At 35.7% G+C, this 21,086-nt stretch overlaps 1 protein-coding gene across 1 annotated transcript in view; it reads left to right on the forward strand.

Annotated features, from left to right (window-relative positions):
* The window catches only part of IQCM (IQ motif containing M), a 410,973-nt gene that overhangs the window by 57,859 nt on the left and 332,028 nt on the right, over positions 1-21,086 (forward strand). The window contains exon 6 of the mRNA XM_049770870.1: positions 1,294-1,552. Within this exon, the coding sequence (XP_049626827.1) occupies positions 1,294-1,552 (259 nt within the window). The remainder of the gene's footprint in view (positions 1-1,293; positions 1,553-21,086) is intronic.

Consider the following 21,086-nt stretch of genomic DNA (forward strand, 5'->3'; position numbering starts at 1 on the left):
TGTCTGAATATTAAAATTTTAATACTTTGAGTGCAGACTTCAAAATTTTTTTCAGTGTTTATTGTGGCAGGAAAGGACTATAATTTTTAGCTCTGTTTTTTTTTTTTTTTTTTGAGTGTTCTGAGACTGACCATAGTGCTTTTAATTTATAAGCAGTGGTGTTAATATTCACTCCTATCCCTCTAGTCACAACTTTAAAAATTGCATATTTAATTTGTAAGCACATAGGATGAAAACTTAACCCATCTTTAAGATAGATGTGACTTAAAATAAATTTAAAATTATGTGAAAAGGGTTTTTGAGTTTTGTTCTTTAGTCATCATAGCCTAATATCCAATTGTTAAGATACTAGCCTTCCAAAAAAACTCCTCCTTATTCTAAGAACTTAAATTTCTCAAAAATAAACTTTTGTAAAAATATACATTTGAATTTGTAGCAGGAAAGAAGAAGAGTTCTATTGACAGGTTTGAGAATAACTAAACTAGAACAGTTATAGTTGTTTGAATACTTACTGTCAGAGGTCTGAGATTATAGTTTTTTTTCTATTTCTCAAGGTATTAAAAGTTAATTAATTAAGAAATTGAAAGTATCCAAAAGACATATATTATATTACTATACTTTCTGTGATTTATTTTTTGGTAAAAATCAACAATGTTAAAGGCTTACCCCTGGCTCTGTATTCATGGATAACTCCTAGAAGGCTCAGGGGATTTTATGGGGTTCCAGGTATAGAGTTAGATTGGCTGCATGTAAGGCAAATAACAGCCGTATCTAATGTATTATTTCTCTAACCCCATTAATAATCTTTCAATATACCTTCCTGACAATCTACTTCTATATTTAACTAGTAATTTCAGGATCAACAGAAAAAAAAGTTTTGTGCTGTAAGAATTTTATGGATGTCTAAAAAAGTCTACAAACATGGTGGAAACAAAAGTTAAGAAAAAATATTATTTTAAAATAAATTATTTACATTTAAAAAAGTGCATTATAGCCCTCATGTCCTTATGCTGGCGAAATCTTAGAGAACTACAAGGACAACATATGTTTTACTGATTACTGGCTTGTACTTTACAATAAATATCTTTGTAAAGTTAGGTATTTTGTAAAGTATATTCTGTGGATATAGCTATCAATTTACTATACAATTATCATCAAATGCAATTTATTTTATAATTAGCATGTAATGTTGTTATGCAATAATAATATGTAATATATAATTTTATTGTAACTTCATTATGAAATTTATATGAAACAAAATGTTTTTACATTTATTTTTTCTTTTATTCATAGACTAAGGCCAAAAATACTACTGTTAAAGTTTTAAGAAACAAGTCCCCTCATTCTGGCAAAATTATACCTTTGGATATTAAAAAAATGGAAGCATTAGACGTGGTCCAAGAATTTCAAAAAGCCAACAAAAATATTTGTTTTTCCAAAGACCTTCCCGTAAAAGAACATTCTAAGGATATGCCACAAATAACTTTTAAAAAGCCACACATATTTAATGTAAATGAAGCATGCAAGACAACTGAAGATTTAATTCTGAAAGGTAAGTTTTTGGAACCAAGTTTCATTCAACCAATAGATGAATTTACTTTGGCATGTTTATATTGAGACTGCCTTGTTCAAATGAAACTCCAGGCTTTACATGTTAGCAATGAAAGCCAAATGGGAAAGAGGAATATAGAGAAACCAATTTGATTGGCCATCTCTTTCAGCAATGGCTTTCTTTCTTATTTAACTCTTCAAACTCCGTGTAACTGTAACTGGGTCAGTGTTAGGCATATACTGAATTTTGTTGTTGGGAGTGCAGGTAGGGTGGGCAAATTAACATGCATATGTTTCCCAAACATTACAATAATTTATTGGAGCTCTAGAGATTTCCTTAAGACAAATTGTAGTAAAAGCTTATTCTCTACCAGAAACATTCGTTTGGTAGAAACTGGAGACCATTTGAGTAGAATGACATTGTTTTCTTGGACTAGTGGTTAGAATAAATGACCTCTTAAAATACATTTTATATACATATTAATAACTTCATCTATGTTTCCTTCAGATGTACTTCTTCTGACATTATTCATTTATTTAATATGCTCTGAGCCAGGCACTTTGGTAGCAGTTAGAGAAGCAATGAATAAAATGAAAGAAAATGGGAAGGGTAATTTCTTATTTTCTTTTTGAGAACAAAATGATGGTGAGCAAGTTGAGACTGTGTAAAAAAACAGAGCTGTGTAGTGAGTGGATTACGTTTATTTATTTATTTATTTATTTATTTATTTATTTATTTATTTATTTATTTATTTTTGGGTCACATCCGGCAGTGCTCAGGGTTTACTCCCAGCTCTATGCTCAGAAATCACTCCTGGCAGGCTTGGGGGACCATATGTGATTAACCACCATCGTTCTGCGTCTAAGACAAATGCCTTATCGCTGTTCTATCTCTCCGGCCCCAGTGAGTGGATTTTAAATGTATAAAGGCTGACTCTGAGAAGACTGGGGAGAAAGCTTACTTTGTAGCATTGGCCAATATCTGTGGTGTAAATTCATAAAGCATCCAGTTTTAAGTAACAGATGTGGCATCATTGACTGTGGAGGGTAGGAGAGTTGTGCCAAATTCACTGAAGCATTGTTCCTCCTTTTGTACATTTGAAATCCTCTTGGCTTTACTAATCCAATTACTGCTGTGGAGACTGTTGCTGTTGTTGATTTTCTCAGAAAATCCTAAAAGGTTGAGCAGACAGGTGTTGTGTGATAGTTGTTGTAAAAAGAGTTCTTTTATTCCCTTCTTCTCACCTGTTTTATTTTCCCATCCTTGAACTGCAAACTGTCAACTGTCAGCAGTACTTGATAGAAGATTGGGTGTGAAACATGAAGGAATGGAAAGGTTAAAGAAGAATGATTCTTTGTTTTTAGACTTAATTTTTTTTCCAGTTGTGGAATTTACAATGTTGTTATATTTTCCATGTATACTTAAAACTTCGTAATTCCATACCTGCCATCAGAGAGCCTGCTTCCCTCCATTATTGTTCCAAGTACACCTACTCCACAGGCAAAATCTTATGTTCTGATGATGTTGATTCTGTCGATTCTGTCGTTATTCATTTTATTTCTTTGCTAAGGAGCTATTCCTGGCTCTGAACTCTAATTACTTTTGGAGCTTCTCAGAAACCATATGAGATGTCATATGCAAGACAGGCACCCCCTACACACTGTACTCTCTAGAAGGCATCACATTTTTTAAAAATAATTCATATTTTGGATAGATATCACTTTCTTTTATAGTTGTGGAGGCAGTGGAACTTACATACATATGTGAAATACAGAAAAAAACTTAGAATTCCACAAATAGTAAATGATAAATTGATAACATATATTTTTCAAAAATGGCCTTTTTATTACAGGTACATAGATTTCAAATATTATGAATAATTATGTACTAATACAGTTTAAGATTTGGGGGGACCACACCCAGTGACGCTTAGGTGTTACTCCTGGCTATGCACTCAGAAATCGCTCCTGGATTGGGGGACCATATGGGATGCTGGGGATCAAACCGAGGTCCGTCCTGGGTCAGTCGCGTACAAGGCAAATGTCCTACTGCTATGCTACCACTCCATTATCTTAAAATGCCTGGCTTTTTAAGATTTATATGAAATGGATCAAGGCCATTTTCAGGGAGGGACTTCAGAGCATAAAAACCGGCTATCCTTTGCAAAAGCTGGCTCCCTGTGTGTGACACCAGGCGGGGAAAATCCGCGAAAGTACACCGGCCCAGTGGGGCTCAGCTGTGAAAGACTGTGAGTGTGACCTGTCTATGTCTGTCTACTGTCCTCTTGCGTGAAACTCTTGCGAGTGGGGCAAAAAGAGCCTCCAGAAACCTCGCTCGCCCAGACGCCATTTTCAGGGAGGGACTTCAGAGCATAAAAACCGGCTATCCTTTGCAAAAGCTGGCTCCCTGTGTGTGACACCAGGCGGGGAAAATCCGCGAAAGTACACCGGCCCAGTGGGGCTCAGCTGTGAAAGACTGTGAGTGTGACCTGTCTATGTCTGTCTACTGTCCTCTTGCGTGAAACTCTTGCGAGTGGGGCAAAAAGAGGCTCAGAGGAGCACGGCCGCTCCGCTTCGCTACGCGGCCGTGCACTCTTTCTAAGGAAAGAACTCCATTGCAACAAGAAGGAAAAATCACACTAAGAACGGCGCTATATCACAGAAGCAAACATTTCTCTCTGGACTGTCTTCTCTGTTACATGCTCGGGCCTAAGATTTGACCCAGTGTGAGGCTTCATCCACGGAGGACTCCCCTCCCTTAGAGGCAAGTCAGCCCATCCAGAAAGGGAGGAGCCAGAGGAGTGTGCTGCCTACATCATATAGACAATGAATACCACTACAACACGTAGAAAAACCCACAATACAAATGTGACAATGGGGAAACAGCGCAGGCCAGCATCAGACATAGAGAATGAAGATGACAATTCTGAGGACCAGATAATGACTGAACAACTAATCAACCTCTCAGATAAGGACTTTAGACCAGCAATATGGAAGGTGCTCAACAGACTCCAAGAAACCATGGATCGAGTTGAACAGAACACTAATAAGAACCAAGAAAATATGAAGGCAGAAATGACAAAACTCCAAACTGAAATAACATGTCAACTAACAGGCCTGAAAAACTCAGTAAACGAAGTGAATGACAAAATGGATAAGCTCTGGGACAGGGTATCAGAAGCTGAGAATAGACTTGGTGCTGTGGAAGATGAGATACATAACAATTCCATACAGCAGGAGAGATTGGACAAAAAACTTAAAGCAAATGAGCAGACAATGGAAAAATTAGTCAAAGAATGGGAACAGACGAAAATAGAAGTCTATGATAAGATCAACAGAAACAACTTAAGAATCATTGGAGTCCCAGAGACCCAGGAAGAAAATTTCCAGGAAGAATCAATGGTCAAGAACATCATTAAAGAGAAACTCCCAGAGCTAAAGAATATATGTGATCAAATCCTGCATGCCCGAAGAGTACCAACCAAAAGAGACCCCAGAAAAACCACCCCAAGACACATCCTAGTCACAATGACAAATCCCACAGATAGAGACAGAATTCTGAAAACAGCAAGATCAAAAGGGGAAATCATGTTCAAGCAAGCTTCCCTGAGATTTACAGCAGACCTGTCACCAGAAACGCTCAATGCCAGAAAGCAGTGGTGGGATATTGTGACAAGACTGAATGAAATGAATGCTTCACCCAGAATACTATACCCAGCAAAACTCACTTTCCGGTTTGATGGAAGAATACATGGTTTCACAGACAAAAAACAGCTCAGAAACTTCACAGACACAAAACCAGTCTTAAGAGAAAAACTGAAAGACCTAATCTAAGACAAGACTACCCAAAAGACACACCAAATTTTGAAATAAAGATGGCGTTAAATCCCAGGACAATTCTTTCTCTCAACGTCAATGGACTAAATGCACCAGTTAAGAGACACAGAGTGGCTAAATGGATCAAAAAACTCAATCCAACCTTCTGCTGCCTACAAGAAACGCACCTGAATAGTCAGAACAAACATAGACTCAAAATAAAAGGCTGGAGAAAAGTTATCCAAGCAAACAACACCCATAAAAAAGCTGGAGTGGCCATACTAATATCAGATAATGCAAACTTTATACTCAGGAAGGTTGTAAGGGACAAAGACGGACATTTTATATTAATCAAGGGGTACGTAGAGCAGGAAGAATTCACTCTCCTAAACATATATGCACCGAATGAGGGGCCAGCAAAATATTTAATACAACTGCTGACAAATCTGAAAAATAATATCAACAACAACACAATAATTGTGGGGGACCTAAACACGGCTTTGTCAACACTGGACAGGTCAACCAGACTGAAACCCAACAAGAATATACTAGACCTGAGGAGAGAAATGGAAGAAAGAGGCCTAGTGGATATATATAGGACACTCCATCCCCAGAAACCTGGATACACATTCTTCTCCAATGTACATGGGACATTCTCCAGGATAGACTACATGCTGGCACATAAAACATACCTCCATAAGATCAAGAGGATAGAAATTTTGCAGACTACCTTCGCTGACCACAAGGCTCTGAAATTATTTGTGAACTCCAAAGGGACTCAGAAGAAACACTTTAACACCTGGAAGTTAAACAGCCTCATGCTCAATAACCAGTGGGTCCGAGATGAAATCAAGGAGGAAATAAAAAGGTTCCTGGAAACAAATGACAATAAAGACACAAACTCTCAGAACTTATGGGACACAGCAAAAGCAGTACTGAGAGGAAAATTTATAGCTTTGCAAGCACACATCAGGAAGGAAGAAGGAGCTTACCTGAGTAGCTTAATGACACAGCTAATAGAACTAGAAAATGCTCAACAAAAGGACCCAAGAACAGGAAGACAGAAGGAAATAACAAAGCTGAGAGCAGAAATCAACGAAGTGGAAACTCAAAAAACAATCCGAAAGATCAACGAAAGCAGAAGTTGGTTCTTTGAAAAAATAAACAAGATTGATAGACCACTGGCAAACCTAACAAAGAAAGAGAGAGAGAGAAACTTGATAACTCGTATCAGGAATGAAAAAGGAGAGATCACTACTGATATGACAGAGATTCAAAGGGTAATCAGAAACTACTTTGAAAAACTCTACGCCACTAAAAATGAGAACCTGGAAGAAATGGATAAATTCTTGGACTCTTATAATCTTCCACGGTTGAAGGAAGAGGATGTAGCATATCTAAACACCCCCATCACCATTGATGAAATTAAAACAGTAATCAAATGTCTGCTGAAAAACAAAAGCCCAGGTCCAGATGGATTCACTAATGAATTCTATCAAACTTTCCAAGAGGAACTACTGCCAATCTTGGCAAGACTCTTTCATGAAATTGAACAAACAGAAACACTTCCAAATAGCTTTTATGAAGCCAACATCACCTTGATACCTAAACCAGACAGAGACGCTACCAAAAAAGAAAATTACAGACCAATATCACTGATGAATGCAGATGCAAAGATCCTCAACAAAATCCTGGCAAATAGGATTCAATGCCTCATTAAGAAGATCATCCACTACGATCAAGTAGGTTTCATCCCAGGAATGCAAGGCTGGTTTAACATCCGTAAATCTATCAACATAATACACAACATCAATAACAAGAAAAATAAAAACCACATGATCATATCAATAGATGCAGAGAAAGCATTTGATAAGGTCCAACACCCATTCTTGATCAAAACTCTCAGCAAGATGGGAATGGAGGGAACCTTTCTCAATATAGTGAAGGCCATCTACCACAAGCCAGTGGCAAATATTATCCTCAATGGAGAAAAACTGAAAGCCTTCCCTCTAAATTCTGGCACAAGACAAGGCTGTCCTCTCTCACCACTCCTATTCAACATAGCACTGGAAGTACTTGCTATAGCGATTAGGCAAGAAAAGGATATCAAGGGAATCCAGATAGGAAAGGAAGAAGTCAAGCTCTCACTGTTTGCAGATGACATGATACTCTACTTAGAAAACCCTAAAGACTCTATCAAAAAGCTTCTAGAAACAATAGACTCATATAGCAAGGTGGCAGGCTACAAAATTAACACACAAAAATCAATGGCCTTTCTATACACCAACAGTAATAAAGAAGAAATGGACATTAAGAAAACAACCCCATTCACAATAGTACCACACAAACTCAAATATCTTGGAATCAACTTGACTAAATATGTGAAGGACCTATACAAAGAAAACTATAAAACTCTGCTCCAAGAAATAAGAGAGGACACACGGAAATGGAAACACATACCCTGCTCATGGATTGGCAGGATTAACATCATCAAAATGTCAATACTCCCCAAGGCATTATACAGATTTAATGCCATCCCTCTAAAGATACCCATGACATTCTTCAAAGAAGTGGATCAGACACTTTTGAAATTCATTTGGAACAATAAACACCCTCGAATAGCTAAAGCAATCATTGGGAAAAAGAATATGGGAGGAATTACTTTTCCCAACTTTAAACTGTACTACAAAGCAACAGTTATCAAAACAGCATGGTATTGGAATAAGGATAGGTCCTCAGATCAGTGGAATAGGCTTGAATACTCAGAAAATGTTCCCCAGAGATACAACCATCTAATTTTTGATAAAGGAGCAGGAAATCCTAAATGGAGCAGGGAAAGCCTCTTCAACAAGTGGTGTTGGCACAATTGGATAGCCACTTGCAAAAAATTAAACTTAGACCCCCAGCTAACATCATGTACAAAGGTAAAATCCAAATGGATTAAAGACCTCGATATCAGCCCCAAAACCATAAGATATATAGAACAGCACATAGGCAAAACACTACAGGACATTACAGGCATCTTCAGGGAGGAAACTGCACTCTCCAAGCAAGTGAAAGCAGAGATTAACAGATGGGAATATATTAAGCTGAGAAGCTTCTGCACCTCAAAGGAAATAGTGCCCAGGATACAAGAGCCACCCACTGAGTGGGAGAAACTATTCACCCAATACCCATCAGATAAGGGGCTAATCTCCAAAATATACAAGGCACTGACAGAACTTTACAAGAAAAAAACATCTAACCCCATCAAAAAATGGGGAGAAGAAATGAACAGACACTTTGACAAAGAAGAAATACGCATGGCCAAAAGACACATGAAAAAATGTTCCACATCACTAATCATCAGGGAGATGCAAATCAAAACAACGATGAGATACCACCTCACACCCCAGAGAATGGCACACATCACAAAGAATGAGAATAAACAGTGTTGGCGGGGATGTGGAGAGAAAGGAACTCTTATCCACTGCTGGTGGGAATGCTGTCTAGTTCAACCTTTATGGAAAGCGATATGGAGATTCCTCCAAAAACTGGAAATCGAGCTCCCATACGATCCAGCTATACCACTCCTAGGAATATACCCTAGGAACACAAAAATACAATACAAAAACCCCTTCCTTACACCTATATTCATTGCAGCTCTATTTACCATAGCAAGACTCTGGAAACAACCAAGATGCCCTTCAACAGATGAATGGCTAAAGAAACTGTGGTACATATACACAATGGAATATTATGCAGCTGTCAGGAGAGATGAAGTCATGAAATTTTCCTATACATGGATGTACATGGAATCTATTATGCTGAGTGAAATAAGTCAGAGAGAGAGAGAAAAACGCAGAATGGTCTCACTCATCTATGGGTTTTAAGAAAAATGAAAGACACCCTTGTAATAATAATTTTCAGACACAAAAGAGAAAAGAGCTGGAAGTTCCAGCTCACCTCAGGAAGCTCACCACAAAGAGTGATGAGTTTAGTTAGAGAAATAACTACATTTTGAACTGTCCTAATATTGAGAATGTATGAGGGAAATGTAGAGCCTGTTTAGGGTACAGGCGGGGGTTGGGTGGGGAGGAGGGTGATTTGGGACTTGGGTGATGGGAATGTTGCACTGGTGATGGGTGGTGTTCCTTTTATGACTGAAACCCAAACACAATCATGTATGTAATCAAGGTGTTTAAATAAAAAAAAAAAATTAAAAAAAAAAAAAAAAAAAAAAAGAAATGGATCAATACTAAAAATGTAAAATTAGGTAGAATGAAGAGAATTAAGAAAAGTTTAAGTGCAGAATCTAAATAGGCCTACAGAAGTATAAAAGTACATGTACCATGAAAGAAGCTTTATGTTAGAAAATATTGTATTATAGAAATCGCTTAAGTGTCTGCATTAATAAAGAATTTTATATTGTATATTTATATTTTATATATAAATTAATAAATCTAAAATATATAAAATATAAATAAATGTAAATATATAAACATAAAGATACTTGAATTGATATATAATATTTTATATAAAAATAGTAATTCATATTATGTATGTATAAAATCCTTTAGCAAGATAGGAGTAAATTAACCTTTCCTACCCAAGTAGGGAACAACCATAGGTGCCATGATTGAATGCCATAATCAATGCCAAGTGTTGAGAAATCAGTATTTTCTTTTAAAGAAACTCCTTTAATGCTTCTTTCAAGACCTTTTTCAGGACAGTGAATTCTCTAAGCTGTTACCTATTCCTTAAGCTCCACATCATTAAAAAATATCTGAATAATATTCTAGCTGGAAAGAGAATAATTGGTGACATGTTTAGCTCATTAATTTTTTGTACTATTGCTCTCCATTCTCTTCTGGATTATAGAATCTCATTTGATAGATCCATTGTGAATTGTATTGTATTTTCTTTGTATGTAAAATTTTTTGACTTTGCTGATTTCAAATTCTGCCTCCATATTTGAATTTTGTCACTTTGAGTACAGTGTATCTTAGATTTTTTTCCCATTTGAGCCTATTTCCACTAGGATTCTTTGGGCCTCATGAATCTGGGTGCCTGTATTTTTCAACTCTGGGAAATTCTTATCCATGATTGCTTTTACTAATTTTTTCTTCATCAGATTAGCCCTCTTTCTTTTCAGGGACTCCAATTTTTATATTGCTATGCTTGAATTCACCCCGTAATCTGTCTTATGCTGTTTATTTCTTTTCAGACTATTTTTAACCTTTGTTGTTTTCTAGCGATTTTCTCCATTTCATCCTGAAACTTTTTCATGTTTTCCTCAGTTGTTATTCTGCTGCTCAGGGAGCTTCTATTAAATTTTTAATGTCACCTACGATACTCTTTATTTCTGCTTGTAGTTTTCTCATTTCATTATTCAGATGTTCTTGTGCTTTTTGTTCAACTATTGTGTCTTTGACCTCATTAAATATTCTCACAATACAGTCACTAAAGTAATTGTCTGAGGATTTCCTGAGATAGTTGTTTCAGGCTGAGCCTTCTGTATTAAATTTTTGCTCACTGAAATTGAAAGGCTTGCACATAGTGAGCACTGTGAAATTTAATGAGGAGTTTTAAGAGTTGTGGAGCTGGGCCTATTGAAGTGGCAGAGATCAGATGTGGCAGCTGCCATGCCTAACTAGAAGGGAAGGAGAATTCATCTTTCTCCATACTGAAATGGTCCTGAAATTGTCAGTCTCCATTGAAAGGTGGTGCAGCAAACAGTTTCATAAGCTACGGGCCCTTTGGATAATAAAATTTTTGGAGCAAGAGGAAGAAATAAAGTTTTGAAAGGGAAGAAAACCAGAGTTGGAACTATGTTTGAAGAATCTGTGACACACAAATGAAAATATCAGATAAGTAGTCTTTTATAAGTATGAGACTAGAATAACATTGGCATCAATATTGTCCAATAGCAGTATTATATGAGTCACAAATGTCAGAATTGAAAATTTTCTAATGGCCATATTAAAAACTAAAATAGTCATATTTAAATTTATTTGAATAATATATGGTCTTTAATATGACCCAAATTCTATCTTTAATTACTTAGTATAATATTGTCTCCAAAAATTTCAGCATTAATTATGAAGTTAGACTAATTTTAATTGCTTCTTAACTATAGTTGATGAATGTTGATGTATTGGAAACCATAGGTATAGATTTTGTTTTCTACCATAGACTAGTATAATTTTATAGAAATACATAATGAAAAATTCCTATGGTTAAATTCTTATGGTTTTCAGCTTACATAGAGAAAGATTTACTAAGCAAAAAAAAGGGAAACTGAAGTAGTAGGGGCAAACCAGGAGAAACTAAATTATATTCATATTTCAATCAAAGAGGAGGTATATCTTAGGAAAAATAAACTCACCTATTGTTCTATATGAAAGCCAGACTATGGGAAAGTGGAGGAGAACATCCTTTTCACCCCCCCCCCTGAGCTGTTAGAAAGGACTGTTAGAAAAAGGAGATGGGTGATAGAAGGAATACATAGCCACAATATCAGTCTAGATGATAGATCTTGTATTTCTTAGGGCACAGTCTTAGTTTAGGAAAGAGACTCAAAAAGGATGAAAAATTAATGACTTGTGAAGATAAAGGGAAATAGTACACAGAGCATGAGAAGAGGTCTTGAAGTCTCGGAGGGAAGAAAAGCACCCATCCTAATGGTCATCTTGGTTTGTGGATATTCTCTTCAGCAGTTTGTAAACAAGAGGTAAAGGATGTTAGCGGTAGGTTAGAAGGTTTGAAGAAGTGGTAAAGGTTTATCAAGAAGCGGTAGGACAACATTGGTCCTTGTGAAAATCCTATTATAGGTTCCATTGAAGTAGTAACATATTCCTAGGATTCTTTGAATGTGTCTCACCATTCAGCTGTAATGTGCTGATCTTAGAGTTTATATTTGAATTAAAATTGCAATTTATTTTGCAAAGTTCTTATCTCAAAAAACATATATTAAGTCAGCATCTTGGATCTATTTTTTAAACATAGTTCCAATATTCATTTTAGTGTGAGTGGAAGCTCGATCTAAGATAGCAAGGGCATTAATTCCAGAACTTGATTAAAGTTTATAAGATTAGAAAGAAAAATGATCCCTGTCTGTGTGGCATATGTACCTTTTGATCACACAACACTGATAAATATAGTTGCTTTATCTTTTATAAGCTAAGCATCTTATATGAGAAAGGACTAAACATTTCCTGAACTTGATCCAAGAATATCAACTTTCCAACTAAAAATTACAGTATTGAATATCTTTAATAAATGTTTTTTGAGCTTGCATATAATACATACTCATGTTTTGCTTTATAGAATGAAATTAGAAATGGATGAAATGTTTTTCTCTTTGAATATTCTACAGTATTGCTTTACAAGTTTCTGTTGTCATGCTGTGAATAATTTATGACTCTTATTAGTTAGAAATCACATGTAAAACAAGTTTTGGTGTATATTAAATATTAATTTAGAATTGTCCTGTGATACATAGTTTTCATCTTATGCATTTCCTTTGGGACAAAAATATTTCTCATTTTGAGTTATCTAAATTTGAATACAGATTTTAATTAAACTCAATGAGTTTTTATGATCAAGCAAATATACTTTCTTAGGGTTGATGTTAGATTATTATTTAAATTCAAAAAGGGTAAGTAGGGTGTGTGTGTGTATGTGTGTGTGTGTGTGCTTTGGTATTCCAGATCACTGGCTTTATTCTTTAAGTACAAAGTGAACATGTTATAAAATTTATGATTTTTAAGTAACTATCTGGCTAGAAAACAGTGAAGAAACTTATTGGAGAAAGGACTCTGCTTTGTTTGTATTTTGTCCAGGATACAGCAACTTAGTTTTTTGATTAATCATACTTGCAAATTCTTCTACTTAATATTTCAGTTATTTAGGCAAACATATGATAGCAAATATATCCACATCATTTTTCTTCATTTTCACAAATCTGCTCGTAAGAATTTAAGGTTAAGTATCATAACAATTTATAGGAAATGTAAAACTACATATTTTTGTCAATGAGGTAGAAAATTATATTGAATTTAGTAGAACAAAATACTTTTGTTTTTGAAGTTTTGGAACTTGAAACATACTAATTTCCCTCCATGCATTAAAATAGATTCTGAGGAATTTCTAAATAAGGAATACTTTTGGGTTTATGTTTCTAGCTCAGATAACTTGGAAACTACATCTATGTGTTTCTTTATTTCCTCCTGATTTAGATAGCTGTGTCTTATTGTTATGCATCTTCTCTTTCCTGAGCAGGGAGGTATACAAAATGTAAAAATTATTGAGTAAGTAAATTAACATTTGAGTGAAAATACATTGAAAATGATCTTTTTAATGTGATTCATTTTTTTATTTCTCTTGTAAAGTCTGAAATAGAAAGATTCAGAATGAAGGCTCAGAATAAGACAGGAGATGTCTTGTGTCTATAGTAAGTAGTATCATTTACTAAATTGAAGTACTCACAAGGTTCATTAACTTTAAGTTCATAATATTTCACATGATATTATGAAAATTAAGCACTATAATAAATGAGAAAATTGACAGAAAGCCTTTTTACCACCATTCTTCTACTAATGCTGATGTTAGTCCAAGGATAGCTTAAATAATACTGAGGCCAGAGGCCAGAGTGATAGCACAGCAGAAGGGCCTTTGCCTTTCATGCGGCCTACCTGGGACTGACCCAGGTTTAATCTCTGGCATCCCGTATGGTCCCTTGAGCCTGTCAAGAGCTAGTTATTAGTGCAGAGTCAGAAGTAACTCCTGAGCATGGTGGGGTGTGGCCAAAAACAACAACAAACAAAAAAGAGAAAGAATTCGGAGGCCAGAGAGATAGCACAATTTATAATTTGCATGCAAAAACCTAGTTTTGATACCTGGCATCATGTAATCCTGACATCAGCGGTGAGATTTGTGGGTACTAAACAGGAGTGGTCTCTGAATACTGTCAGATGAGGTACGCTTCCTGCCTAAAAGCAGTCTCTTGCAGAGGTTTTCTGAGTAAGCATGATTGTTCCATGCTTTTTATTTGACAAGGAACAGAAGCCGAGAAGAGTGAAGAGGCAAGTGAAACATTTTACATTGCACTAGATTCCTAACTACATTATTTACACATGAGTTTTATGTGTGAATCAACAACACTGATTTCTGTAAGAGAGTAAGATGAGTATAAACTCTTTCTAGGCATGATTTTGTCTTTGTACTGGTATTCTTCAGTGAGTATTCATTTTTTTTGTCTTGTTTGTTTTTTATGTATTTGATTTTTGGGTCATACTAGGTGGTGCTCAGGGTGGTGCTCCTGGTGAAGTGCTTAGCAATTTCTCCTGGTAGGCTTGGGGAACCATATGGGGGTACCAGGGATCCAACCTAGGTTGGCTTTATGCAAGGCCAGTTCCCTTCTCCCTATACTAAATTCCATTATTTTTGAATTCTTATGATGCCTTAACTTATCTCTGGTAACATAGAGAAGTAACTCTGACTTTACTGAGAAGTGCTACTCCTATTATAAAGTAAAGATCAGTTTTGGCAGAGGTGTCACTCCCATCACTTAGCTCCAGGATTGACATGTAATTTAGGCACAACCAATGAAAAGATCTTGAGCTCCTGGACACAGTAATGGGTACAGTGACTGGTTTAAATTAGTGCAGTTGATGTGAGCACAGAGGTTCCTGAGAACATGGCACATAATTCTAGAATAAAGGCAATATGGAGGAGCAAGTAAAAGATATAGAGAAATGAAGTTCCATTGGCATTGTTTTAGACTCTGGCCTAAGCTTTGCTGAAGACAGACTTTATGAAGACTGTTGGGCTTGTGTCAGTCAATAAATATCAGACCTGATACCATAAGGTATATAGAACAACACGTCAGTAAAACACTCCATGACATTGAGAGTAAAGGCATCTTCAAGGAGGAAACTGCCCTTTCCAAACAAGTGGAAGCAGAGATAAACAGATGGGAATACATTAAGCTGAGAAGCTTCTGCACCTCAAAATAGTGCCCAGATACAAGAGCCACCCACCGTGTGGGAGAAACTATTCACCCAACACCCATCAGATAAGGGGATAATATCCAAAATATACAGGGCACTGACAGAACTTTACAAGAAAAAACATTTAATCTCATCAAAAATGGGGAGAAGAAATGAACAGACACTTTGATAAAAAAGAAATACAAATGGCCAAAAGATACATGAAAAAATGCTCCTCATCACTAATTATCAGGAAGTTGCAAATCAAAACAACTATGAGATACCATCTCACACCACAGAGATTGGCATACATCACAAAGAATGAGAACAATCAGTGCTGGCGGGGATGTGGAGAGAAAGGAACTCTTATCCACTGCTGGTGGGAATGTGTCTAGTCCAACCTTTATGGAAAGCAATATGGAGATTCCTCCAAAATCTGGAAATTGAGCACCCATTCGACCCAGCTATTCCACTCCTAGGGATATACCCTAAGAACACAAGAATACAACACAAAAAAACCCTTCCTCAAACCTATATTTATTGCAGCACTATTCACAATAGCCAGGCTCTGGAAACAACCAACATGTCCTTCAACAGATGAATGGCTAAAGAAACGTGGTACATATACACAATGGAATATTATGCAGCCATCAGGAGAGATGAAGTCATGAAATTTTCCTATACATGTATGTACATGGAATCTATCATGCTGAGTGAAATAAGTCAGAGGGGGGGAGAGAGACATAGAACAGTCTCACTCATCTATGGGTTTTAAGAAAAATAAAAGTCATTTTTGTAACAATCCTCAGAGACAGTGAGAGGAGGGCTGGAACTTCCAGCTCACTTCATGAAGCTCACCACTCTTTGTAGTTATAGAAATAACTACACAGAGAACTAACATAATCATGTGAATGAATGAGGGAACTGGAAAGCCTGTCTGGAGTACAGGTGGGGGTGGGGTGGGATGGGGAGATTTGGGACATTGGTGGTAGGAATGTAGCACTGGTGAAGGGGGTGTTCTTTACATGACTGAAACCTAATCACAATCATATTTGTAATCAAGATATTTAAATAAAGAGAAAAAATTTCTATTTTAATGGGGAAAAACTTATAGTGACTCGGAGAATTCTGACTTTCTCACTGAAGTGTTTATTCGATTTTTTTACACTGATTTGGTATTCTTTTCATGTCACTATATTCTGATAGAAACATTTTCCAGCCACTGTAAGGAAAATGTCACACAAATTGTGTAGTAAACTTCAAAACAGTAGCTCAAAGAGGTCAGATATGATTCACAGATATTTCTTGTTTGAAAAAAGGTCTTTGTGGATGTAATGAAATTAAGACTCTTGAAGGAAAATCAGAAGTGATATAAGAACAATGGTGAAGGGTGAAGTGCAGTAACTGTATTCATCAAACCCATAATCTTTAACACTATTTAATACTATGGTAAGTGTATTATTAAACTGTGGGTATCCCCTTCTCCAACTTCTTATTCCACCTGAATGATCAGAACTGGCCACATCTGGAATGGGCTGGTAGAAGAGTCTGCATGGGGAAGAGAGAGGGGATACAAAGGAAAGTTAGAGAAGTGTATGAGAGGCATCCTCATCAGAGATTCAAAATCAGATTCAGTGTCACCAATTCAGCATCAAATTTAGCATTAGCAATAGAACATCATCAAAGAAACAGCAGCAGTAGCATCACCAAAGAGTCAGCTTGGAAGCCAGTTAAAAAGCCTGGAAAAAAGCAGCTGAAAGGGAGACAGAGGCTGAGAGAGCCAGAAGGAGTAGAAAAGTAGCTGCTAGGAAAAGGCTTAGTATAGAGGCCATGTAAGGAGGTGTACATGGCAGTAGGGACTGTGAAATAAAGCTGGCTGACTCCTGGAACGTCATCTGACTGCTTTGTGAATCTCTCTGCCCTCACCCTACAACCTTCAGACCTGTCAAGGTATAGGGGCTGCAGGAGCCGAGTCGAGTCCAGAAAGACCTCACCATTCCCCCTACCAACAATAGGGCTCATTAATTTATATTAAGACAACATTAAACTATAATACAATTTTTAAAAAGAATTTTGAGCTAAAGAGATTATTTTGTATTATCCTCGTGTGTCATAAATGGTATCACAGGTATTATTGTTAGAGAGAGAGAGAAAATCAACATGTTGAAGAGAAGTCACAATTTGACCAGAAAACAGGATTGGAATGATAGGGCTACATGCCAAGGATTCCTGGAAGCCCCAGAATGTGGAATTGTCAAGTTATGGATATTCCTGTAGAATATTTGAATTAATTTGAATTTCTGGTCTCTAAATTATGAGAGTGATAAGTTTTCCCTTTATTAGTGTGTAAGTATAATTAATAGGCTAATTGTCTCCACTTTCATTTCTTTATTCATATTTGTAGCATGTTTACTTAGCTCCTGACTTAGCTGTGCTCTCTGATCTAATGAACTTTTATTATTTTGAGGGGTACTCAAGAATCACTTCTAACAGGGCTCAGAGGACCATATATATGGGTGATAGGGATTGAATCCAGGTCGACCAATTGCAAAACAAGCATATTTCCTGTTATATTTCTAGTCTAGACCCTGCCCTAAGCACAAATTACTTTTTTTCTCTTTTAAACCATTTATATTAGTGGGTTTTTTGTTTTTTTTTTGTTTTTTTTTTTGAGTATGGGGTGGAAAATAAGATGATAGTAAGTAGCATTAATCTTATCCTTCTGAGTTTGGAACTGATTTAATTGAGAAAAAATAGACATGTACTGGAGAAATAGAATAGAAAATAGAGATTATATATTTGTTTCATGATAGAGAAAAATCACGAGAGAACATGACTCTGGAGAAACTTGATATTCAGTGGTTTGTTAGTTTATCCCAGAATGAAACTACTGGCTAGGTGTGTGTGTATGTGCTGGGGCGGGGCGGGGGGGGGGCAGACCTTGCTAGCAGCAGCACTGCATCTGCTCCTGTCCTCTGAACAAACAGCACATGCTCTAAGTACATTCTGGCAGTGTGGAGAGGGTCCTTGTCTGCTCTATACTGGAAAACTGGACACACTTTAGAAGTACTAAATTCAGTCTGACTCTTCAACACACAAAGGTGGGAGGAAGCAGGCCCTTTCCTTTCATGAATCAGATCCATGAACTGTTCTAACTATACCTTACTTTTATCTCTAAAGTAAGAGAAAGTATAAATCTCTGCGAGGCCCCAACGATAAAAAAAAAAATTCTTATTTTCAAAGGCTATTTAATTACTTGCAGGATATGCATAATATGAGATATCCAGACCTTTGGAGGATTTAGAAAAGGAACAGTCTTAAACTGGGTAGTAGAGTAATTTAAACTTCTACTGAGTTGCTCATAAGTTCTTTTCCAGCAATGCTAGGCATTTTCAGACATAAAATATATGAGCCACAGGAAACTTTCTTCCTCTTGGTGATTTGTATAAATCCCAGGGGCTGTAGCTATTTCTGTTCTACTGTGAGAAGTTAGGCGACCCTATCTAAGATTCATATTATTTTACATTTTAGACTTTATCTGATTATCACATGCTATTTATCAATGAATTAAAGTTGACTTAAATTTCTTATTAATATCTTAGTTATTTTTCTAAGAATAATGTATTTCAGAGAATGTGGATATTTATTTAAAACAAATAAAACTAAAATTAAATATTTATGTATGTAAGGGGAAAAAGAGTGTTAAGAGAATAAATATTTCTGTATATAAGGGGAAAAGAGTGTTAAGAGAATAACTCCCATTTCAGTAATGTGGTCTTTTTGTCATCAATGTCCTTCTCTGATATATCTTTTTTGCCTATGGTCTAAACTCAGCTTAAAATGTCAACAACTAAGTTTATGCCATTTTTAATTTTTGTAAAATGAAAATCCTATGTTCTTTTCCCCTAAAATGTATTATTTCCCCCAAACTTAGGTTAAAGGAGGTGAACACATATTTCTTCCATTCTGGCCATTAACTTTAAAAGATTATAAGCAACCATGATAGAAGAAAAACTGTTTTCTTTTTTTAATGAAAAACATAAAAGAAGTATCCAAAAATATATACTCCCAAAAGTAGAAAGAAGTATATTTTAGATATCTAATTAAAATATTATTATTATCCTGTGTGATTTATGTGTAATTGTCAGTTTTCAAGAATTAATTTACTTATGACAATAATTTTTAATTTTATAAGTTTATATTCATATATAATTTTGTGTTTCTGTTCTTTAAAATGTTCTTTAGTAAAATAACATGTATTTTACATGTTTTAATAACTTCCTCCAACTATATGGAATCACTATTAATGGAGAGGCAAAGGGAGAAAACAGGAGATCATGTGGTAACAAAGACATAATGAGATGTTGACTTCTATTTGGATGCTGGGAAGCATTTTGGTTTTGGATATGTTTTGAAGGTAGAATCTATAACAGGTTTAGCTGGTACATTGAATAATTGATTGTGACCCAAAGTGGAGTATGTTTGTATATGTATGTATTGTATGTAATGGTTCTGGGCTACTAATTGCGATACTTCTGTCTTCTGCTTATTTCTGCTTCGTGCTAAGAAATCACTCTTGGCAGTGTTTGGGCAACTATATTTGATACTGGAAAAATACTGAGTTTGACTGCATGCAAGGGAAATGTAATAACTTATGCATCTCCCAAAATAGAGTTTTGAGAGAAAAAATTATCAGCATCTCTTGTTTGAAAACTTCACTTTTCAAACACAGTCATAATCTAAATACTTTTACCTTGAGTTACAGAATTCCCATTTACCAAAATGTAACAGTTAATAGAGGAACAGTTTGATGTGTATAATCAGAATTTGGCATTAGGCTGGTTGAAATATTTGTTAGCTAGTCTTAAGTGGAGATATTAGATAGAATATTAGTATATGATTTGGGAGTTCAAGGAAAAGGATGGTGCTCAGATATTATTTTGGGGTATATAAAATTAGGATAGAGTATAATGAATTTTGGCCAGATGATATGGCTGTAAAAGTAAGAGAATTCTCAAGAGCTAAAACTTGATTTAGAAATAAGGAAATGGGGAGAAAATAAAAAAAGATAATGAGAAGGAGCAACTAAAGAGGAAGAAAGAAAAAACAAGAAATGTGTACTGAGAACTGGGTAAAAAGGATATTTCAAAGAGAAGAGAGGGTGGTTAATAAATTGTCAAATTGTACTTATTCAATTAGATGAGGACTGAAAATTGACATTTACCCTTGCCATGTAGTGATCAGAACTTTTCCATCTATTTATTACAAACATTAATTCAAAACACAAGGAATGGATCAAGAGAAGAGAAACTGCAAGTTGAGTTATCTCAATAAGAAAACATGTTCTGTTGCATGTTCTGTTGGGCTCAAAAGAGATTTTAGGTTTTTTTTTTTGTTCCATATGAGAAGATAAAACCATGTCTTATCAGAATAATAGAGGAGAAGAAAGATACTATACTTGAAGAAGAAAGGACACTCCCTACCAAACATTTTTAAGTTAAAAGAATGAATAAGAACTGTCCACGCTTAAGGACGTGAACGTGGATTGTTTTAATTTGCTTTAATGCAAGGACACAGATTATTTTGAGAAAGATATTGTCAGGACAGTATCTGTGGGTGTTCACATTTGATTTCTTTTTTCCCTTAGTGACATAGAAGGGCAAGAAATCAATTGGGAATAAGATCTATGAGAAGTGTTGGAAACTTGAAGACGATTAGAACAATTGAATTTGAGAGGAGAAAACTCAT

Source organism: Suncus etruscus, chromosome 3, assembly GCF_024139225.1.
Source record: "Suncus etruscus isolate mSunEtr1 chromosome 3, mSunEtr1.pri.cur, whole genome shotgun sequence".
In the NCBI taxonomy this organism is placed as follows: Eukaryota; Metazoa; Chordata; class Mammalia; order Eulipotyphla; family Soricidae; genus Suncus; species Suncus etruscus.